General features: G+C 47.0%; 1 protein-coding gene across 5 annotated transcripts in view; it reads left to right on the top strand.

The window, feature by feature from the left end:
• The window catches only part of TANGO2 (transport and golgi organization 2 homolog), a 102661-nt gene that overhangs the window by 33578 nt on the left and 44968 nt on the right, over positions 1 to 24115 (top strand). For 2 of the 5 annotated variants that reach the window (XM_028708991.2, XM_028708993.2), the window contains exons 2-4: positions 2721 to 2843; positions 16098 to 16186; positions 19510 to 19632. In XM_028708991.2, the coding sequence (XP_028564824.2) occupies positions 2721 to 2843; positions 16098 to 16186; positions 19510 to 19632 (335 nt within the window). The remainder of the gene's footprint in view (positions 1 to 2720; positions 2844 to 16097; positions 16187 to 19509; positions 19633 to 24115) is intronic. The other 3 variants (XM_028708992.2, XM_077920488.1, XM_077920489.1) reach the window with 3 other exon arrangements.

Genomic DNA, 24115 nt, shown 5'->3' on the forward strand with positions numbered 1-24115 from the left:
AAACAACAACCTTTTACCAGTCCACAATAGAAAGTGTCCTTTCATATTGTATCACAGTGTGGTATGCTGGCCTGACAGCCATGGACAGAAAGTCTCTACAGAGGGTAGTGAATACAGCACATGATATCATGGGCTGTCCCTTGGGATTGTTGCTTTAGGAGAGTGAGAAAAATGCTCAGCGATGACTCACACCCTGGCCATCACCTCTTTAATCTTCTACCCTCGGGCAGGAGATATAGAAGTATAATCAGCTGTACCAACAGGCTAAAAAATAGCTTCTGTCCGTGGGCTGTTAGGCTGTTGAACGGAAAATAGCATAGCGAAATTGACTTGCAAGGTGGTATGTTGTTTGATAAGAGATTGAGTGTTGGGGGTGGGGAGTGAGGCTCGTTTAATTTCATTGTACACAGGTTGTACAATGACAATAAAGATATTATTATTATTATTATTATTATTATTATTATTATTATTAGTCCTGGGTCATTCTGTGTGCTTCTCAAGGGAGAAAAAGGTAACAGGTTGGTGGAGGGGCACAAAAGCTTCGCAGGTGAGGAAGACCTCAAGGGCATCATTGGGCCTCCAGATGGCACATTGGCAACCACTGTCTTATATCTTATCCTCTTAAAATGGAAATGCCAGGTGTTGAACCTATATAGTTTGTCTGTATGCAAAGCGTGTCCCTTACCACTGAGCTATGGCCTCCTCCTCTTGTGCTCTCACATACCCCTATGTTTCATCAACCTGATGTCATCCACATGTTTTGTTTATTTATTCAATTTATATACCACTCTTTATCAGAAGATCCCTGGGCATTGTACAACATTAAGAAAACACATTACGGAACATCAGTGAGAGAAACATAATAAAAAACATAATGGCAGACAGCCTAATAGTAAAATAATAATCATCATCATAATAGTCCCCCATACTTTCACAGGTCGTAGAGGAATGTTTTACCCTGGCGTCTAAAAACATGTAGTGATGGTGCCAGACAAGCCTCTCTGGGGGAGAGCATTCCACAGTCTGGGGTTTTAGACTACAACTCCCATCATACCCAACTGGTACAGCTGCCTGGTCCTCCATGGTTCGGAGGAGCCAGAACGAACCTCAGGCTCCCATTCCTCTTTGCACAAGGTGATTTGCTCCCATTCTTCATAGTTTCAAGAGATACAGTTTGTCAAGACGCTTGAATCGGGCAGGCTGTCCTTTTTCTCTAGGGCAGAATTGGAAACCATGACTTGATCTGAGTTTTCCGTTTTGGTTTGGAAGTAAACTATGGCTTGAACAAAATTAGAAAAGGGGGAGAGATTTGGAACATGCCAGTGGACAAAAGAGTGCGTGAACACAAGGTTCCAAAATACGACTTGGATGATTAACTAAACCAGCCTTCCACAATTCTGGTGCTTTCCCCGTGCTTTGGACTTGCGACTCCCATCAGCCTCTGGCCAGCATGGCCAACGGCCAGGAATGATGGGAACTGTTTTTGGAAAGAACCAGAAGGCACCAGGTTAGAGAAATCTGGTCTAAACCAAGCCTTTGCCTCTAGTTGCTTTTAGGTGTATCAGTACATTGCGGATGCCTATTGAGCATTTGTTCTGATAGGTTTGCGAGGAGGTTAGATGGTGTCGCACCAAAGCAAGCCTTACTTCTGGGTGCATTTTGCCCTGCCCTCACTTATTTAAAAAAGCCCAATTTTGGGGGGGAAGGAGGTTTGTTGCACCAGACCAGGGGTCTGCAACCTTTAAGACAAAAAGAGCCACTTGGACCCATTTCCGAAGGAAAAAAAACTGGGAGCCGCAAAACTCGTCATTATAAAAATAACTTTTTTGTCACTTTTTTATTATTTCTTTGTTTGACCCCTCAGAATTACTCCTCCTCATAGAAATAAACGTTAAATTAACAAGTTACCTTTTTTTGTGTGTGTGTGTGTTCTTCACTCCCCTTCAAAACAGTGACCAGCGTACATGCCCCCTTTCAATGCAGTGACCAGCGTACATGCCCCTTACAATGCAGTAACCAGCGTACATGCCCCCTTTCAATGCAGTGACCAGCGTACATGCCCCCTTTCAATGCAGTGACCAGCGTACATGCCCCTTACAATGCAGTAACCAGCGTACATGCCCCCTTTCAATGCAGTGACCAGCGTACGTGCCCCTTACAATGTAGCGGGTGGGCAGGCGGGAAGGTGACGTCGGGACGGTGCGTGACTAACGCACGCACCGCCCCCATGCGACGTCACAGCCAGTACAGTGCCCACCACAGTGGGGAGTGTCGGGGTGCACAATGCGCCTCCTCCCCTCTCTATTATCCGCCCCGGAGCCACGGCAAAGGTGTAAAAGAGCCACATGCGGCTCCGGAGCCACGGGTTGCAGACCCCTGCACCAGACCTCCCAGTCAACTACAATTGTGTGACCGCAATTTGCCTGTCTGCGATTGCATCCCACCCCAAAATAGTAACCGTCTGCAAGCTTTCCTCCTCTGAACTTTAAATTCCCATTTAAAACCTAGGCAGTGCCAAAGACCCGTCTTTTCAGAGGCATGCTTATACATGAGTCACCAAGACGGGGGAAAATACGCACCTCCGCAGCCCTCTTAATTTCAGAAAGGAGCACTGCTAATGAGAACAGTGGGAACTCTGAACTCCAGCTGAGAACCGAGGACTGTCTCTTTGTGAATTTCCAAGTCGGATTGGTCCTTCATTGCATATGTTTCATTTGCAGGCTGCTGCAGTATGACCCTTCACTGACCCTCTCCGGAAGAAGCACAACTTCTCCCCTTCAGTTACTCATGTGCATTCTGTTCTTTAAGTTTGACCCGCGACCTGTTTCCAAAAATGCATACAGGTAATTTTCAACTCTGGTTATATTAGTCTCTTATCTAAATGTTTTGCTGCCATAGCTGCTGGGATATGTAACACTATTCATGGGATTGCTCGCTGTGCTGGCTTTGCTGTGCTGTTTGTGACCTTCATCTAACCTCCTATTTGTCTCCTAAATGGAAAACCAATGCCGTAAAGAAAACACCCCCTCCATCCACCTCTCCCTCTCCCTTTTTTTTCTGGCGCCTAGGAAAAGGTAGAATTGAATCGGCAGAGCATTGTCGTTTGCACCTGTTTACATATTTCCTTTGTTGCAGGAATTTATGTACAGTGGTACCTCAAGTTACATACGCTTCAGGTTACATACGCTTCAGGTTACACACTCTGCTAACCCAGAAATAGTGCTTCAGGTTAAGAACTTTGCTTCAGGATAAGAACAGAAATCGGGCTCCGGCGGCACAACAGCAGCAGGAGGCCCCATTAGCTAAAGTGGTGCTTCAGGTTAAGAACAGTTTCAGGTTAAGAACGGACCTCCGGAACAAATTAAGTACTTAACCCGAGGTACAACTGTATAGGTTGGGGTATTTGCCCCTCCAGCAGATATCATGCACATGCATCCCACTACCAAAATCAACACAATCGCTTTTGTGACTTTTGTGATTTGTCCCCACAAAACACTTCATCACAGTTTCTTCCTATCTACAGTGGACGCTCAGGTTGCGAACATGATCCGTGCGGGAAGCACGTCCGCAACCCTCAGCGCCACGTCTGCGCACGTGCAGGTCGCGATTCGGCACTTCTGTGCATGCACAAGTGCCGAAACCCAGAAGTAACCCATTCCAGTACTTCTGGGTTTGACGCGGTGCGCAACCCGAAATCACACATCCCGAAGTGTCTGTAACCCAAGCTATGACTGTATTCAAAGGGCCTCTGCTGCACAATACCAAATGTAACAATTCACTGATAAATGTATCTATGTACTGGCTCACTGGGAAAACTTCAGAAATTCATATAGACATGTGAGCTCAGCTACTCAGCAGCCCCTTTGCCTGAGTAATAATCACTGACTTCCTGATACCTGAGTGCCAGACAGGTAGCCATTCCAGAAATAACAAACCCAGATGAAGACAAAAGTGTGTGATTAACTTGGCTGGGAAACAGGGAAATATCTCTTTTGTTCCATTTGATGGGTGTTTTGGAGGGCAAGGGGAGGAATGGGGCAGTGTCCAGGATGCCACCAGACCTCTCCTTTCATGATGTAACCATGATGTATTAGTGATGTAGTTTGGGGGGTGTAACATGGGGATTAGCAGCTAATAAAAGTTTGGGTTCTCTTTTGTACGGGGCTTCCATCTTGTTTCACCTTGTGGCAGGTGGGAGTCCTGTCGCGACAGTCTTCAATAAAGACCAAGCCTACTGGCTGCTGTTTTGCTCTGATATTCCTGGCTGGTGTCCTTGTTTTTTGTCCAAGGGAGCCCTCGGATTTCTCCATTAACACCTAGTTAGGAGGTAGAGATTGAGTCCTCTTCACAAATTTAACGTGCATATGCTCAGTGCTTCATGGGTCAGCAGGATTGCACCCACCCACCTCTGCCTGATTACTCCTGAGCCTTCACATGCCAAATGCCACATGTAGCGGTTGCAAAGCCCAATGAATTTAGGGCTCCTGTCATAGGATCGTTTGTCACCATCCGATCCTCATTTCCCCCGCAGCGCCATGCCTGTTGTACTGTACCCTGTAAGCCTTATGCAAGAGGAGGAGCTGGCCTAGAGGGGGTGGGCACAATCCTGCTGCCTCCTTGCATAAGCAAAGCTGCTGGTTTGGGCCAATGGCTCATCTAGTCGAGCATCCTGTTCTCATAGTGGCCAAACATATGCCTATGGGAAACCCGCAAGCAGGACCCAATAAACTCTTCCTGTGTTTTTTCAGCAACTGGTATTCAGAAGCATTATTACCTGTAATGGTGGAGGCAGAGCATAGCCCCCATGGCTAGGTAAAGGGACCCCTGATTATTAGGTCCAGTCATGGCCAACTCTGGGGTTGCGGTGCTCATCTCACTTTACTGGCCGAGGGAGCCGGCATACAACTTCCGGGCCATGTGGCCAGCATGACTAAGCCACTTCTGGCGAACCAGAGCAGCACACGGAAATGCCGTTTACCTTCCCGCCGGAGTGGTACCTATTTATCTACTTGCACTTTGATGTGCTTTCAAACTGCTAGGTTGGCAGGAGCTGGGACAGAGCAACGGGAGCTCACCCCGTCACGAGGATTCAAACTGCTGACCTTCTGATCGGCAAGTCCTAGGCTCTATGCTTTAACCCACAGCGCCACCCCCATGGCTAGTAGCCTTCAATAGAACCCTCCCTTCCATTAATTTGTCCAACCTTCTTTAAAAGCCCTCTATTTCCACATTGTGAAGCTGAGGCTCCAATACTTTGGCCACCTTATGAGAAGAGAAGACTCCCTGGAAAAGACCCTGATGTTGGGAAAGATTGAGGGCACAAGGAGAAGGGGAAGACAGAGGACAAGATGGTTGGACAGTGTTCTCACAGCTACAAACATGAGTCTGACCAAACTGCAGGAGGCAGTGGAAGACAGGAGTGCCTGGCGTGCTCTGGTCCAGGGGGTCACGAAGAGTCAGACACGACTAAATGACTAAACAACAACAAATTTCCACATCCCCTCTTACCCGAATTTTTCCCCTAAACGAAAAAGTCCCAAACACTGCAACCTTTCCTCATAGGGGAATTGCTCCTTCCCATTGAGCATTGCCCCTTTCTTAACCCTTTCCTGACTCTACAATATTCTTTTTGAGGTGAGCGTGACAAGGACTGTCAACAGTATCCTAGATGCTTTGGCACCATAGATCTGTATAACAGCATTGTGATACTGGCAGTTTCGTTTCCGGTTCCTTTCCTAATGATCCTCCCTAGCATGGACTTTGCCTTTTCCACTGCTTCAACACACTGGGTCAACATCTGCTACAAAGCCAAGGTCTTGTTCCTAGTCCATCACCACCAGTTCAAACCCCGTGAGCATATATATGAAATTAAATTAGCCTGTGTTGGCTTCCTTTCCCACAAAGGAGGAGGAGCTAGATGCCCTGCCCCATTGAGCCACAGTGTCCTCCCCATTCTCTCCACCTCCCACCAGTAACCACATTATTTCCACCACCCCCTTTTTGCCCACTGCCTTAGTATTTTAATGTTAAGCTGCATTTTTGTTGTTGTTGTTGTTAAAATAAATAAATAAAAGTACTGAGCAGCATCCTTCATCAATTTGTCATGCACATAGGAAAGGAAAAAAAAGATACTGGCATTGTAAACGAAACTTGTTAGATTAATGAAGGATGAAATACTTGGGAACCATACGAGAATAATAAATACTAAATAACAGAGACAGCAAGGAAAATGACAAATGTACAAGCAAATCCTGAATTTGCAGAATAGAAAGAAACTTGGTCAAGGCTACATCAGCATGGTAAATCACAGGGGGAGAACAAACCAAAGGGGCAGAACAATACAGTTTGCAAAATAACATGTAACGTGAACATCTCTTTATTTATTTGTTTTTTTATTCTACTTGGGTTAATCATCATATTCACTAGATCTAAAACTTGCACACAAAAAAGTGTGTACCACCTGTAAAAATAGACACTGAGCACAAAGTACAATTTTTCTTCCTCTTACTGCTCAGTTGTAAAACAAGCCTATGGGATAAAATGTATTGGCACATCATCTTAGAACAAACTGGTTTGCAAGACCGTATACTACGGCCAGGATCTATAGAGGCTGCGTGTGATAGAAATCAGATGCAAGTACTAACCTGCTGTGAGACTGAACCTTTGGAGCCAGAATCTTATTTGGGCATAGGGCTCAGTATATATATATGGCTCAGTGGTAGGACATAACCTTTGCATGCCAAAAGTCTCTGGTCTCTGGCAAACCAGGTAGGGCTGGAAAAGACCCCTGTTGGAAACTCTGGGGTGCTACTGAGCTACATAGACCAGTGGTCTGACTTCCTGTGTTTCTTTGATGATAACCTCCTGTGTTTCTACGATGACCATGCCAGCATCTCATACTAATGCAATATTAGGAAGTCCCCACCCAAAAGGCAAAAATCAGGGCAGTGAGTGACCATGCAGATAGCTGGAGTTTGTGGTAGTGGACAGCTGGCTATGTCTTGTAGCTAGGGTTTAGGCATGAGATTCCTCCAAAACCAGGTTTTTCCAATATACTTCTTCCGTATTGTGTATAAATGTTTTCCATTTAAACACACATCTCTCTCTCTCACTCTCACATACATATAAAGATTTATAAATCTCATTTTTGAGATACAAATTGCTACTTTTGTAAATACAGGTTTTAGCTTTCAGAGCCATAATCTCATAATCTTTTTATGGAACTGAATTATATCACAGGAAATTGCTTCAATGGAATGATTTCTCATGCTTCCATCCCTCTCTGCCCCCACATTAAGAAGTTACATAAATCTTAACACAGTTGAGGTTATGTAGCTATTTTTAGGGTCTTGTATAATTTATTTGGAGAAGAGCACTTCTGCTGCTGTTCTCCAATATGGAGACTTTGAAAGAAAGAAGTAAGGTATTCTAATAAAGTATGAATTTAGAACCTTGCATTCACACACCCAGTTTAAGAAGTTTAGTTTCTAGGTTGCATTGTGGCTAACAGACATTCAGGACTTAAACACAGTCCCAGTGCAGATATAACGGCCCTGTTTTGACTGTGGTCTTTGAGCTTCAGGCTCATGGGTTCCCTTCCCTTGCCTAGTTTAATTTGCTCACTTACGTCCTGTATGGTTTTGAACCAGTATTGGAAGCCACGGTTTGAAATGGGATTCGAATTCAGGGTTGCCCAAACCAAAGTTTGTCCGATTTGGCCATTGCCACAAACTGTGGTTTGCTCAATCCAGGAAATAAGCGAGTGAACTGGATGAAAGGAGGGAAGGAAGGAGAAGGAACATGCAAGCATAAAGCTTATTCATAGCAACTAAACCGTGGCTTGGCCCTGATGCCTGAACCGTGCCATTACATATAATAAACAAGTGGAATTTCAGGTGATTCCAAAGAGTGCAGGGTGTCCGCCCACCAGTATGCAAAGGTAGGTGTGGCCTTGTACAGCAGTATCTCAGAAGTCAAAAGGAATCCATTCTGGAAGTCCATTCGACTTCCAAGACATTTGGAAACCAAGGCGCAACTTCCGATTGGCTGTAGGAAAGTCCTGCAGCCAATCTGAAGCTGTGGAAGTCACGTCGAACATTCAGGTTTCAAAGAACGTTTGCAAACCGGAACACTCACTTCCGAGTTTGCAGAGTTTGGGAGCCAAAACGTTCAACTGGCGAGGCATTCGGCTTCCAAGGTACAACTGTATATTGAAGTGTTGTAATGAAACTGGCAAATCTCAGTGCCAGTCTGAAGCACCAGCAAACATCTTGTGCATGTTGCCTGTACTTGGAATTTTGCTTCACTTTCATAAGCAGTTTTCCATTCCACCAAAGCATAGGTGGACAAATCTTGCTAATTCTATAATGACCGCTCGTGAGCAGTGCCTGTGGGCAGGTTTCTCCCTTTCTCCATAGTGAAAGACAAACTCTCATCAGTCAGAACCCCCCAAAAACATTTCCCTTTGGATGTAATGCTTGGGGGATACGAAACTGCAGTAGCCCTTGAGTCTGTGATGTGTGCATTATGAAACCAAGCAGTAATTGAGATTAAAGATACTCCACTGAACGTAAAACTAGTTTAGATCATTGATTAGAAGTGTGTAGCCATTGTAGCCAAAGCCCTCTCTTCCTATGAATTAATGTCAGCTTTTATAGTCCCTTCTAGATCATCAAAATTACTTCATAATGACCAAATATATTATAACTAATTGGCTTAAGAAAGCAGACTGCTTCAGAGGTCACCCTTAAATGTTGGTGTTTCTTGACTAACTTCTTGCATTAAATCTGAATACCTTTTTAATGTATGCTTCATTGCTCAAGTGGATGAAAGAAGGATCTTTCCTCTCATTTAGCACCTAGCCGGTGTGTTGCTTTGGAACATCGTATTGGAGAAAGACTTAAGTTAGTCCCCATTGAAGTCCCTTGGGCCACATCCGCACCATATATTTAAAGCACCGCTATACGGGTGCACTGTGGGTTAAACCACAGAGCCTAAGGCTTGCCGATCAGAAGGTCGGCGGTTCGAATCCCCATGACGGGGTGAGCTCCCGTTGCTCTGTCCCAGCTCCTGCCAACCTAGCAGTTCGAAAGCACGTCAAAGTGCAAGTAGATAAATAGGTACCACTCCGACGGGAAGGTAAACAGCGTTTCCGTGCACTGCTCTGGTTCGCCAGAAGCGGCTTAGTCATGCTGGCCACATGACCCGGAAGCTGTACACCGGCTCCCTCGGCCAATAAAGCGAGATGAGCGCCGCAACCCCAGAGTCGGCCACGACTGGACCTAATGGTCAGGGGTCCCTTTACCTATACCATTTTATCCTCTTTAGATGCTGAGAGTTGTTAGGACACCCCTATTCCCCTTGTGGAACTAGAATTCCCATAGTTCCGTGGGAAGAGGGATTGTTTGATTAACCACTCTGTGAGGGGAATAGGGGGTCTCCCAACAACTCACAGGACCCTAAACAAGTTCCCAGGACACTTGGAGGGAAGCAACAATTTTTGGTGGCATAGTAGAGTTTTAAATGCATGGCACAGAGAAAGCCCCGGTCATTCCTAACTTGTCCCATCCATTTCAGATAATGTAATCTGGATACAACCTACTGTGTCTTTCAGAAAAATTGCAATCCTGAAACCTTCCTACACAGGATAAAATATTGCATATTTAACTGAAAAAATAAAAATGAATGTTACCACTTGGTCGTAAAACTGGGAGTGGGCAATAACTGCTATCCACTTCTCCAATTACATGAATGGTGCTCTGGTTTTCAGCCAAGCAGTCCTCCCACCTTTACAGGGCCGACTCAAGATGCTTTGCTACCTAAGGGAGAGCAGCAAAAGGTGCATAGTACCCCCTGAACATGCACAGAATTGGCTTTAAAAGGGGTGGAGTGGGGAACTTGAGACCCACCAGAGGCTGTTGGACTCCCAACTTCCATCAGCCCCAGCCAGCATGGTCAGTAGTGAGGAAAGATGAAAACTAATCCAACAGGAAGACTGCAGGCTCCCTATCCCTGCTTTTATTTTCATATCAGTAGATGGAGCAAACAGAATCCTCCTTACCTTGCAGTCTGCCTTCTCTTCCCAAAGGACCTTAGATACAAACTGGGACATGGGTGGCGCTAATTAAAGTAAATTTCCTAGGGAGGATGAGAGACTATGTTACCTTTGCAAGATGGGTGAGGAACTTTTTTCTTCTTGTTGTCAGATGCAGTTCCCAGTGCTTGCATTACACCTCTGGTTTTTGGCAGTGCAAAATCCATGCTGCCTTGTCCAAGGAGCAGACTCGTGACGTGGGTGGTGCTGTGGTCTAAACCACTGAGCCTCTTGGGCTTGCCGATCAGAAGCGGTTCAGCAGTTTGATCTGCGTGACAGTGTGAGCTCCTGTTGATCTGTCCCAGCTCCTGCCAACCTAGCAGTTCGAAAGCACGCCAGTGCAAGTAGATACCGTATTTTTCGCCCTATAGGATGCACTTTTTCCCCTCCAAAAATGAAGGGGAAATGTGTGTGCGTCCTATGGGGCGAATGCAGGCTTTCGCTGAAAAGGAGAGCCCCGCCGCCAGCTCCCGACGTCCTTTGGAGGCTGGCGGCGGGGAGAAGCCTGCTTCTCCCCGCCGCCAGCCCCGCAAGCTCGGGGCAGAGATAACTATTTCCTGTAAGGTATAGTGCATCCTCTGGGTTTACCCACTCTTCCCCGCTTTTTTGGCTGCATCTACCTGTGAGTAAGTACCGTATTTTTCGCACGATTGGACGCACCGGACCATAGGACGCACCTAGTTTTTTGGGGGGGAAATAAAGGAAAAAATTTTCCCCTTTATTTCCCCCCCAAAAGCAGGTCAGGGAAACCGAACCAGGTCGAGGAACAGCGGGATAGTGGCGCTGCGCCTCCCTGCTGTCCCCCAAGCTTGTGGGGCTGGCCGATGTCTGTCTGGTGGGCGGGGAGCTCTGCTTCAGGGCGCCCCACCCGCCAGGCAGCAGGCTGCTATCCGCAGCGTGGGGAGTCTTGTCGGGAACTCCTGCAAGCCTCCCCACTCTGCGGATGTCTGCCTGGCGCGAGGGGCGCTCTGCTTCAGGGCGCCCCACCTGCCAGGCAGCAGGCTGCTATCCGCAGCGTGGGGAGCCTTGTCAGGAACTCCTGCAAGGTTCCCCACTCTGCGGATGTCTGCCTGGCGCGAGGGGCGCTCTGCTTCAGGGCGCCCCACCCGCCAGGCAGCAGGCTGCTATCCGCAGCGTGGGGAGCCTTGTCGGGAACTCCTGCAAGCCTCCCCACTCTGCGGATGTCTGCCTGGCGCGAGGGGCGCTCTGCTTCAGGGCGCCCCACCCGCCAGGCAGCAGGCTGCTATCCACAGCGTGGGGAGCCTTGTCGGGAACTCCTGCAAGCCTCCCCACTCTGCGGATGTCTGCCTGGCGCGAGGGGCGCTCTGCTTCAGGGCGCCCCACCCGCCAGGCAGCAGGCTGCTATCCGCAGCGTGGGGAGCCTTGTCGGGAACTCCTGCAAGGCTCCCCACTCTGCGGATGTATGCCTGGCGCGAGGGGCGCCCTGCTTCAGGGCGCCCCACCCGCCAGGCAGCAGGCTGCTATCCGCAGCGTGGGGAGCCCTGTGGGGAATTCCTGCAAGGCTCCCCATGCTGCGGATGTGTTCCCGAAGCGCCTGGAGCTCTGCTTTCAGGGCGCCTGGCGCTCCGGGAAGCAGGCTGAGCGGAGCGCTAATCCCGAAGCCCCAAGCTTCGGGATTAGCGCGGCGCTTCGCTAGCCCTGGGAGAGCCACGCAACGTCGCGGGGCTCTTCCAGGGCTAGCGAGACCTTGCCGGCACCCAGAAGCTTGGGGCGCGCTGAGCTCCACGCGCCCCAAGCTCCGGGATTAGCGCGGTGCTTCGCTAGCCCTGGGAGAGCCACGCAACGTCGCGGGGCTCTCCCAGGGCTAGCGAGACCTTGCCGGCACCCAGAAGCTTGGGGCGCGCTGAGCTCCACGCGCCCCAAGCTTCGGGATTAGCGCGGCGCTTCGCTAGCCCTGGGAGAGCCACGCAACGTCGCGGGGCTCTCCCAGGGCTAGCGAGACCTTGCCGGCACCCAGAAGCTTGGGGCGCGCTGAGCTCCACGCGCCCCAAGCTTCGGGATTAGCGCGGCGCTTCGCTAGCCCTGGGAGAGCCACGCAACGTCGCGGGGCTCTCCCAGGGCTAGCGAGACCTTGCCGGCACCCAGAAGCTTGGGGCGCGCTGTGCTCCGCACGCCCCAAGCTTCTGGATTAGCGCAGCGGTCCGCTAGCCGTGGGAGAGCTGGGTCTCCCACGGCTAGCGGATAGCTTCCTGAAGCCTGGAGAGCGAGAGGGGTCGGTGCGCACCGACCCCTCTCACTCTCCAGGCTTCAGCGAAAGCCTGCATTCGCTCCATAGGACGCACACACATTTTCCCTTGCTTTTTGGGAGGGAAAAAGTGCGTCCTATGGTGCGAAAAATACGGTACTTGTGGTGCCTGATCTGTCTGTGTTGGGGAGACTTAAAAAGAATGACCTTGGGGAGGAGGGAGAGAGCTGTTGGTACAGCCACCACCACCACCCAACACACACGTCTGTTGAATGTGGTGGCTGTTCCAATTTGCCCAATGATAGGGCCAGTCCTCCATCTTGGTAGGAGCTTCTGTGGTTCTGATAGGCCTGGCCATCAGCTCCAAGCAAGGACTAATGACCATTTGGGGAAGAAAGACCAGAAGGTGGTGTTGCTAGTTATGGTCATGGGTGTTCCTAAGACTGGTCTATGGGTGCCTTTGCATGGCTGTGGCTAGACTGGGAGATGATACACAGGAAGTAAATCCATGAGCTACATGCTCCTCATGGCACATTACGAAAACTATTTCTGTCATCAGGCTGCTGCCGTTCCTGGCACACTGAATTATGTTGATAGCTAAGAACAGTTCCCTAACTACAAGCCAAAGCTGTATCTGTTTGTGCATAATATATTTAGAAGACCTTGATGGTTGGTTCTGATTAACTGCTAATATTGAGCAGCATGATACATATTTCCATTATGCTTGAGGCTTATGTGTATATATTTATACAAGGCAAAATCACTGTGGATGGGCTTTGAGATTTTGGTGGTAGACTACACAAACACAAACACACACACACACACACACAGAGAGAGAGAGAGAGAGAGAGAGACTTCTGAAAACTCTTTAAAGGAGATTATAGGGACTTTTTATTATGTTTTGTGCCTTTATTTAAAGGAGTGGCTTGTGGCTTCCTGAACTTTTTAGATCTGCTCCATCAATAACGGTGAGAAGCTCACTGCTCTTCCAGTGGGCATTAGAATGAACTCCAAAAGCAAATACCCAAAGCATCCTTCTTTGCTTTAGTAGTTGAGTGAAACTTGGAGCTCAAAGAGCTGAAATATATGGATTCTGTGCTCCTTGGAGGATTGCTGCCCATATCGACTGCTCTTATGCTATCCTCTTCCTTGGTTTCTGAATTCAAAAAATTGTGTTTCTGTATGCCTTCAAGAGAAATGACCCTGCTACCTGACTCTAGATGTCTTACGGGTTCAGCTGCATATTGAATTGCCACACGACCTCTCCCAGGCTCTCTTCCTATTAAAAGACCTCCTTTTATTCACCAAATGCTTAGGAGCAGTGTTGTGCCTGCTTATAAGTCACACCCTCCAATCCCCTAATGCAGAGATGGGGAACCCATGGTGCTCCAGATGCTGTTGGGCCAGAGCTCCCATCATCCATGGACCACCGGGTGGTCATGCAGGCTAGGACTGATGGAGTCCAAGAACATCTGGAGGTCACCATGTTGGAGAAGACTGCCCTTGTCGATACCTCTCTTGCTTCATTTCTTGTTCTGTAGGGAAACTGCATAATGGGAGCTCATATGGTACATTCAGCAAGCGTTCAATCTGTGTATGTGGGTAGTTGAACTGCATGCTCATTTGGCTGTATACAGGCAACATTCAGCATTTGTACAAATCAACCAGTGCACACAACCTTTCACGTGTGTACATGTGTGGAGAGAGCTTGCCCCTGTGTTCCGTGTTAATGTGTGAACAAGCCCATAATGAGCTAGTAGAATAGCATGGGGAGGTGGCTGTTCTGGGAGGAGAGGAGCCAAATAGCAACAGATCCCAGCTGAATAGATGGCTTTGCTTCTTCCCACCTGAAGCAGCTAGTTGGAATTCCTGTCTTTCAAATAAATGCTATCTTTTCTCTGTCTGTCTCTTGTCTCTGTCTGTCTGTCTGTGTCTCTGTGTGTGCGTGTGTGTGCACCTGCCTTTTGGTACTTACACATTGAACACAGGCCATTTCATTTGTTAACAGGAATAATCATTCATTGTGTAGGACCAGAGGATGATAAAGGTGCTCCTAAAGAATAATAACTTATTTATAGTATATTGCTCTTCCTGTAAAATTCAAAAGTGGTAAAATCTGATGAGTGCTCACTGGAAGGACAGATCCTGAAGCTAAGGCTCCAATACTTTGGCCGCCTCATGAGAAGAGAAGACTCCCTGGAAAAGACCCTGATGTTGGGAAAGATGGAGGGCACAAGGAGAAGGGGATGACAGAGGACGAGGTGGTTGGACAGTGTTCTTGAAGCTACCAGCATGAGTTTGACCAAACTGCGGGAGGCAGTGGAGGACAGGAGTGCCTGGCGTGCTCTGGTCCAGGGGGTCACAAAGAGTAAGAAACGACTAAACAACAACAAAATCTGATAATCAAACCAGTAAAGTGCAAAGCAAAATTGGCTCCGTCCCCCTGCACACACCCACTTGTATTTTGCCTGGAAACTTGACACACAAGCCAAGGGGCAACTTCTCCCCACCCACCACGCCGTCTTCCTCAAGTGTTGCCTCTGTTTCCATCATCAAAATATCTGTGGTCCATGATTGATGACTCTTAGGATTTTGGATAATGTTGATTTGCAGCAGTAAGAGCTCTTTCATCTAGGCTGCATGGGTTCAAGTATAGCTTGGCTTTTGTTTGCAAAGACTACCTGCAATCCAGGTCATCCAGTTGTCAATGGAGCAAACTGTGTGAGCATACCTTAAGGAACCCAGCAGGAAGGACAGGACTAGTTCACATGTAGCACTAGGCCATAGTTGAGTGTATTGTGGATGAGCCTTACTGAGCCCAAGCTAAGCATCAGGTATGTTCTCTCCCTTCCCCAGGAGGAGGAGAATTTCTACCAAGTTCCTTTGCCATTTCAAAGAAACTGGGCTTAACATTAGTGCAAACCAGGCATCCTGGCATACAACATGTTTGATTGAGCAAGCCAGCTTCATAACCTACGGTTTGCTTTGCTGGGTCTCACTAAGGCTTGTCTGCATAGCACAAAGCCATGGTTAACATTGCATGTGAGGCAGTCCATGTTGTCCTGTCCTTCCTCCATAATAGACTGACTTTATGGGTCAGCAGTGTTTCCCTCTTATAAGAAGCTGTTGGACCATTGCCATGTGCAATGTCTTTAGATGGAAATGCAGTGGGGTTTTAATGTTGTTTATTTTGCATACATTGGTACCTTGGTTCTCAAACTTAATCAGTTCCAGAAGTCCGTTCCAAAACCAAGACGTTCCAAAACCAAGTCATGTTTTCCCATAGAAGGTAATGCAAAATGGATTAATCCGTTCCAGACTTTTAAAAACAACCCCTAAAACAGCAGTGCAACATGAATTTTACTAACGAGACCATGGATCCATAAAACGAAAGCAATAAACAATGTACTTCAGTCCCACAATCAATCAATCAGTAGCTGAACTGGGTTCCACACAGTCACAAAAACAAAAGAAAGAGCTGCAAAAACAAAAACGCAAAATAAATAGCGAAAACAGACAGACCTCAGCATAACACTCAAAACGGAAGTGTGACACTCAAATCGGAAGCGTAACACTCAAAACGGACCATGTTCGGCTTCCGAAGAAAGTTCGCAAACTGGAACACTTGCTTCTGGGTTTGCAGTGTTTGGGGTCCAGGTTGTTTGAGTACCAAGGCGTTTGAGAAGCAAGGTACCACTGTATTGTTGAAGGATCCTCTAGGTGGGCCAACAATGCTCCTATGTCTAACATTATTCACATTATCCATGGCAACCATGCTTTCCTGTTCTTGTCCTCCAGGCTTATCTTAGCAGCTAACAGAGATGAATTTTATCACAGACCGTCAAAATCAGCTGACTTCTGGGACGGCAGCAATGAGATCCTCAGCGGTACGTAACACTCTCCTTGAGTAATTATTCATATGTTGCATTTATGTACATGGTCTCCCCTCTCCCCTTTCATTCTCACAGCAACCCTGTGAGATAGGCTAAGCAAAGCTAAGAGATGGTGACTGTCCCAAGATCACTCAGTGAGTTTCAAGGCTGAGCTGGGGGATTTGAACCCAGGACTCCCAGGTTCTAGTCCAAAACTTTAATCCCTAAACCATGCTGATGCTAATTTTTCTCTCTCTTTGCTTTTGACTGTAAATCTATGTGAAGTGTGTTTTGGAATGGGCACCTGTCATCTGTAAGTTGGGCTGTGATGTGATATTTCAGATGCCTCTCAAAGACCCCTGCATTCTTATTACAGGCGAGGTCTTCTGAAATGTTGCTTTTATTTCTGGTGGTTGTGGTGGTTTGTCTTTGTTTTTGCAACTTTCACAGCAGTGTTTTAATTTGACACCTGAAATCGAGTGATTTGAGCCATAGTTAAATCGTAACAGAAATGCATTTTGCTCTCCCATAAATGTGGTCCGATACCCCATTTTTCAAGCCTGCAGTTTTGGCCAGGAGACAAGTGTCTTCAAAAATAGTTTAATAGCTTGGGGTTAAAGAGAAAGTGTGTTGTTCTTTGCCTTTTGTCAGTTTGCAATTTACTGAAAGCAACTCTACCAACCTTCTACCTGGTGACTTTTTAAAAAGTTAACCAACCTTTTTGTTCACTTAATGCTCTGCCTCTCTTTGAAAGAAAACCAAAAACATCTTTTCTCTGCCTAGCCAGACTGAAGCATAAGCCTCGCTAGGCACATAAATAAAAATGAGACACAGGCAGGCAAAAGCATAGCTTTAAAATCTTTTGACGGTGCAAAGATTTTTCTCTTATGCTTGATGTTGTTGTCATTGGCAGGAAGAATTGTACGGATAAATCACTCTCTCTGCACTGCAGTTCCTTTTACTTTCGTAAAGTCTCTCACTCATTCCAAATTCTTGCAGGGTATGCTGCAAACTTCCCCACCCCCGTTTTTATACAAATGCAAAGGGTGTGTGTGTGGAGTGGTACACTTTGATGCTGAAATCTGAATTTTAACCAGGCACCAGGCTGTAGCAAAGTGCTGAACCCACTTTTTGATGTGTTGTTGTTGTCCCTGTTTAAGCTTTTCCCTGCCTATTTTTCTTTTTCCTTCATTTTTGAGGCAATAGTGCCTTGAAATATTCTCAAGGGTGTTAGTGGTCTAGGTTTCATTTCTTGTGTGAATAACACCCTTTGAATTAATAACACCTGCCTTTTTTGTCTCAAATAAAACCAGACATACTGGGCCGGTGGGGGGCCGGTGTGAAAAATAAGTGCAGTAAAATGGTTTTGCATCATTTTTGCCTTTATGCAGCCTTGTATTTACTTGCCTGGTAGCCCATAGGCAACAGGGAACTCCATGCGGATGAATGAGCGGAGCTGGCAGAGGAAGGAAGGAAGAGTGGATCATTCTATGGGGGAACACACTTTCCTCCACAACCAGCATGGAAATGCAGCCGGTTGGTAGAGGGCAGAGGGGAAGATCATTCTGACCTTCCTCTACCACTGGGATGGGAAACCATTGGGTGTCCAGATGTTGCTGTTTCTGGGGGCAACAGTTTAAGATGGATATTGACTATCTGGAATGTGTACAGCGGAGGGCAGCTAAGATGATCAAGGGCCTGGAAATCAAACCTTATGAGGAATGGTTGAAGGAGCAGGGGTATGTTTAGCCTGGAAAAGAAGAGACTGAGAGGAGACAGGATTTGTTGTTGTTGTTTAGTCGTTTAGTCGTGGTGACTCTTTGTGACCCCATGGACCAGAGCACGCCAGGCACTCCTGTCCTCCACCGCCTCCCGCAGCTTGGTCAAACTCATGCTGGTAGCTTAGAGAACACTGTCCAACCATCTCGTCCTCTGTCGACCCCTTCTCCTTGTGCCCTCCATCTTTCCCAACATCAGGGTCTTTTCCAGGGAGTCTTCTCTTCTCATGAGGTGGCCAAAGTATTGGAGCCTCAGCTTCAGGATCTGTCCTTCCAGTGAGCACTCAGGGCTGATTTCCTTCAGAATAGATAGGTTTGATCTTTTTGCAGTCCATGGGACTCTCAAGAGTCTCCTCCAGCACCATAATTCAAAAGTATCAATTTTTCGGTGATCAGCCTTCGATAGCTATTCTCAAATATCTAGAGGGTAGGACCCAAACCAGTGGATTCAAATTACAAGAAAGGAGATTCCGACTAAACATCAGGAAGAAATTTCTGACAATAACAGCTGTTCAACAGTGGAACCAACTCCTTCCAGAAGCGGTGGGCTCTCTTTTATTGGAGGTTTTTAATCAGAGGCTGGGTGGCCATCTGTCATTGACGCTTTAGTTGAGATTCCTGCATTGCAGGGGGTTGGACTAGAGAACTCTTGGTGTCCCCTGACCCCCAGTCAGCATAACCAATGGTCTAGGATAATGGGAGATGCTTGCGAAAAGGCAGAACTCAAGGAGTGCTGAAAGCAGGCGCAGTGAGGGGTATAGCTTGGGGGGGGGGAGGTGTAGCCTAAGAAGGGTTCCAAAGGCCAGACAGAGAGGCCTTGAAGGCTGCATTTGTCCCCCAGGCCTGGGGTTCCTCACCCTTGGATTAGAGCAGCCTTTCTCAACCCTGGGTCCCCAGATGTTGTTGGACTAAAACTCCCATCATCCGTAGCTAGCAGAACCAGTGGGCAGTGAAGCTAGGGAGTTGTAGTCCAACACTATATGGGAATCCAAGGTTGAGAAAGGCTGGCTTAGAGTATCAGACTAAGGCTGGCAAAAACTCAAATTTAGATCTCTGCTCATCCATTACTCTTCACTAGGTAACCTTGGGCCAGTCACTACCTTCCAGCCCTAACCTACCTCCCAGGACACTTTAAAACCCACTGAGAGCCAAATCAGGCAGTATTCTTCCAAGGAACACTCTCAACCCTGGAGCTGGGCATGTCCCTCATGTTTTCACATCTGAAATGTTGGAGGATATGAAAGTATGAAGCTCTTGAACAGAGACCAAAGACATCTTTTTGATATTTTAAAAATGCTGCTTACTTTATTACTTTTGTTACTGTGTATTTTTAAAATTTCATAAAATTTGCACACTGCTTGAATGGAAAACAAACAAGCAAACCTCAATATGATCTACAAAAAAGATGAAACAATAAAATGTTCAATAAAAGCAATGAAAAACAGTAAATTGAAGCATTCAAAAAATTAAAACCAGCGGCAAACTGAAAACAGATTAAAACACACATTAACCATTCTAAGTATTTGGGTAGGTTTGTCTAAACAAAACAAATGTTTTTAGCAGGTTTGGATATGGAGGAAGGAAAAGAAGGCGGGACGTGGCTTGGAATCAGCAAGAAAGGTAAATTGGCAGCCCTGACGAACTACATGCAGCCAAAGATAGACAAGAATGCAAAAGGAAGAGGTATGTATATGGAAACGAGAGGGGACTGGGTTACATGAACATTCCTGGAAGTTCCCTTAATATGCAGATTCTTCAGCTATAAATCCTGCCCTTACTACAGTCATATCTTCTGTTGCGGTGTTCCCAAACCTAGAACAGCCATGACTTAGTGGTAGAACACCTGCTTTGCACACAGAAGGTCCTAAGTTCAATCCCCAGCATCTCCTGATTAGACTGGGAGAGAGCCCCCAATGAAATCCTGGAGAGATGCTGCTAGTCAGAGTCCACACTATTGAGCTGAATGGATTCTGTGTAAGACAGCTTCCTGTGTTCCCTCTCCCTTACTAAACCAGAATCTTCTCTTTCAACCCCCTGCCCCTCCAGTATAGATCCAGAAGATCTCTTTGTATGGAGACAGATTGTTGGTCTAGCTGGCCCTGCTCACTGTCAATGTTGGTAGCAACTCTCCAGAGTCTGGGGCGGAGATCTTTCCCAGGTCTCCATTACCAGGGGTGTCTTAACTGCAGATGACAGAAATTGCACCTGGAAGCCGATGCATGCAGACCATGTGCTCTGTACCACTGTTCATATGCTCACTTCAAACTCAGTTCTTCTTTCCCTCCATCTTCCCTTGTTTTTGGGGTACTCCCATCACTGATTATAGGGATGCAATCATGCAGTATTGCTGCCACAAGCATTATGGGCTAGCTGGCAGTGAAAAGTTGTTTTTCTTATGCGTTTTTAGCTTGCATTTTATGGTTGTCCCCCGCCCCAATTATTTTTATTAGTTTCCCTATTTTTTTTTACAAATCAAACCGAATTACTTTAATTTAATACAATTTCTTTTTTTTAAAAAAAAAGCAGGTTCTCCGCTTCTGCAAACATATGTCCATCTTTTCCTCCTGTAGCCACATCATCTCTTCATTAATATCTATTTCATCCTTCACTTGTTGTTGTCCATTCTTACAGCCGACCATCATTGCCTCCTTACCAACAGTGCCTCGGTTATTTCTTAAAAATTTAAAATCCATTTCACATGTGTAGCCCTTCATAATCATTATTGTCTCGGACCTGGTGTGCTGGGAGAGTTAATTCTATCTTCCTTTGTTCAGTCTTTGCAGTGTTTGGAAATGGCATGCATCAGCTCCCAAGGTTACATCAAGTTAGTTGAAAGTGGTGCTGTTCCTCTTAAAAACAACAACAAAAACAACAACACACAACTGCTTTAAAAATTCTGCTCTAAAAACCTGCTTGCTACTTTGAAAATAATTTTATTTCCATAGGCTTATGCTTCCAACTGTTGCCAGAAAATGCTTAGCTATGTTACATATTAAAGTGATGGGGCTTGTAATTGCTAGGTTGCTTCTATTGATGATAATGCTAGTGTTCCAGCCAGCCAGGATTTTGGTAGAACAATTAATAGCATTTAACTGTCTTGGGAACCCATTGTTTTGGAATAATTCAGTGGCCTCCGGAAAGCTGGGTTATCCCTATGTTTGGATACCTAAAGCTTAAGCAGGATTGAAGCTTCAGTTTAGGTAGAATAGTGGGCATCACCTTTGTTTCCTGTTCAAAAGTCTTGAAACTAGGCAGAAACCACTTCTTTGCTGGAGGATCTATAACTCAATGGTACTGAATCTGTTCTGAATCTGGCATTTCCAGTTACAAACCAGGTAATGGGGGAAAGCATTTTCCTGAGCTCCTAGAGAACCACTGCCAGTTAGAAATAGGGAATAGTAGGATTTGGGTCAGGGTGGTCCAAAGCATGCCCCAAGCACTGCATGCAACCCTCAAGACCTTCTTTTGCAGCTCTCGACAACATTTGACGCCCCTCCAAGCCCTTGTTCTGCCTTCCCATAGCTGGGTGAGCGAGGTGCTGGACTTTGTGAAATAGGTGTGAAGCTTTGACAGGGTCCTAGAGCCCTTCTGTCTCCTTTCCCAAGCCTGGTTAGTGGTTTCCCAGCTTTAGGAAAGTGGAGGCAAGGCTCCAGGAGCCGGCCAGAGCCTCTTGCCTCCTTCCCAAGGCCTGGTGCCTCCCTTTGCCAGCTTTGGGAAGGCAGCACAAGGTGTGGACCAAATTTTGGCCTCACTCCGCCACGTGACAAGGCAGTATATGGCCCACAGATTCTGTGTCAAAGTTGCTTGGTATGAAAAGTTAGGCTGCCCTGATTTAGTTGGACAGGATGGAATTCAATGTCCCATGACTGTGACGGTTCCATCAGGGCAAACCTTTCTGCTTCCTAGATGGAACAATCTCCGCTCTCCTCTCTCCAAGCACTGTTCTGGGGGTGCTTCTGACATATACACACCCAAACTGATTTGGGGGGGGGGGCGGCTCAGGAGGAAGAGGGAAGGGAACCCTATTGCATTAATGGGTCTGGTTGCGCTGGCTCCCACTAGTGCAACTGTTTAGTTGAATTCGGCGCATAGACTGATCAGTATTAGCCGGCTTCCAATGTTCCTGCCATATGTAACCATGGCGGTAGGACTTAGAGAATGCCAAGGCTTCTGGCTTCTAACATCGGAAGTGGCTGCTGGATCAGGCCAAAGGCCCATCTCGTCCATTGACCTGTTCTCACAGTGACCAGCCCCCAATGGAAGCAGGACCTGAGTGCAACTGATAGGCTTGCCCTCCATGAATGTGTCTGTCAGGTGCTGTTGCGGTTGCTCGAGAGTAACCAGGCAGGACTCCAACCTGTCTTTCACAGGCTTTATTTTGGGGCAAACTATTTACAGTGAAGAGCCTCATAAGTTCATGTCTGGCTCAATCGCTAGCAGAATCCAGGAGTGGTCTGTTTTTGTACCTCCCCCAACATAAAAGTTTTGTCACCCCCAGCCTTCTCCTTCCCTCTTTGCACCTTCTACTACTGCGCAGGATGGGTGATGGCAAGGGCATGTTTCCTTCCTGTTCAGCTTGCCCAGGAGCGGTGTTAAGGCTCTCTCTAGCATCCTCTGGTCCTTGCACCTCTTCTCCACTGGAGGTGGGGCTTTCCTCCTCGCCGGAAGAGGAACTGCTTCGCAAGATCTTCGGTGGCTCCCTGTAACACAACTTCCCTCTACCTCTTACCTCTGAGCCGATGGCAGTTCCCTGACAGTGTCTAACCATCTTTGAAAGCCAACCATGTTGGTGGCCATCGCTACATCTTGTGGGAGAGAATTAAATCATTTAGCAATGCTCTGTGTAAAGGGGTACTCACTCCTGGTTGTCCGGAATCTTCCAATACCCAGCTCCATGAGACGCCCCCCAGTTCTACTCTTAAGAGAAAGGGAGAAAGTCTTTTCTCTAGCCACCAGTCCTCCGTGGCAATTTTTGCAAGATCGCGTTAAAAATGTGATGTGTACCGAGAATAGAGCATATCTAAATTGCGTTTCTCAGCGTTTCTGCATATATTATGCCTGCCCACATCCTGGGGAGCTGGGTTTAGCTATGCGTTCCCAGCATTGCTTGAAATACTGTCTGACGGACAGTAGAGCCAGACCACAGTCTAGTGATGTAGTCTTTCCTCCAGAGTAGGCGGGAGCCTCTCTCTGTTTGGCTACGGAGTCAGCTAGCCACAGAGTGGGGAGGAACAGCACTTTGGGGGGGGGATATAAAAGGAGCAGTTTCTGAGGGAGAGGGGTAGACAAGGCTGGATTTAAGATGAGAGGCTGGGCTTGGTTTTGAGAAGGGGCAAAGGTTCAGGTTAAGAAATAGGGCTTTGTTGGAGTTGGGAGTTAGGGAGTGAGTTCAGGAGAACTGGTTCCGAGGGAAGTTAAGCATTCACACTGAGGAGGACTATCCATAGCAAGAGGATGGAGCCTTGCAGCTTGGATAGGGAGACTGGGTTGAGGGTCTGGGGAAGGTATATAGGCCGGAGTGTCCTGGGAGGGCTGAGTCTGAGCCGGGAGAGGTAGATCTTGTGGGAATACAGTGGTACCTCAGGTTAAGTACTTAATTCGTTCCGGAGGTCCGTACTTAACCTGAAACTGTTCTTAACCTGAAGCACCACTTTAGCTAATGGGGCCTCCCGCTGCTGCCGTGCCGCCGGAGTACGATTTCTGTTCTCACCCTGAAGCAAAGTTCTTAACCCGAGGTACTATTTCTGGGTTAGCAGAGTCTGTAACCTGAAGCGTATGTAACCCGAGGTACCACTGTACGGGCTACCTAGGTCTCAGTAGAGTCAGGAGGGGAGAGTTCTTCTAGGTACTGAAGACTCCCAAACCAGTAACAAGGGGTGAGGGGATCCCCTGGCTCTGTAATACCATTTAGAAGACCTCATGAACCAAAGGATTAAGCTGTGAAGGAATCTGTTTGGTGCTGAAAGTATTTAACTGTAATATCTAAGTGGGAGAAACTGAGTTGAGCATTTTACCCTCTATTCTAGAAACCTGAACATCTGAAGTGTAACAACTCATTTTTAGTAACTGAAGAAGAGTTGTGCCTATAGTATTAAGCCAGAGACAGAATTAAATAAAATAAGTTAACTTCAACCTGAAAGAACACGTTTCCTGACCCGCTTTGTTT

This window comes from Podarcis muralis, chromosome 16, assembly GCF_964188315.1.
Source record: "Podarcis muralis chromosome 16, rPodMur119.hap1.1, whole genome shotgun sequence".
NCBI classification, from domain to species: domain Eukaryota; kingdom Metazoa; phylum Chordata; class Lepidosauria; order Squamata; family Lacertidae; genus Podarcis; species Podarcis muralis.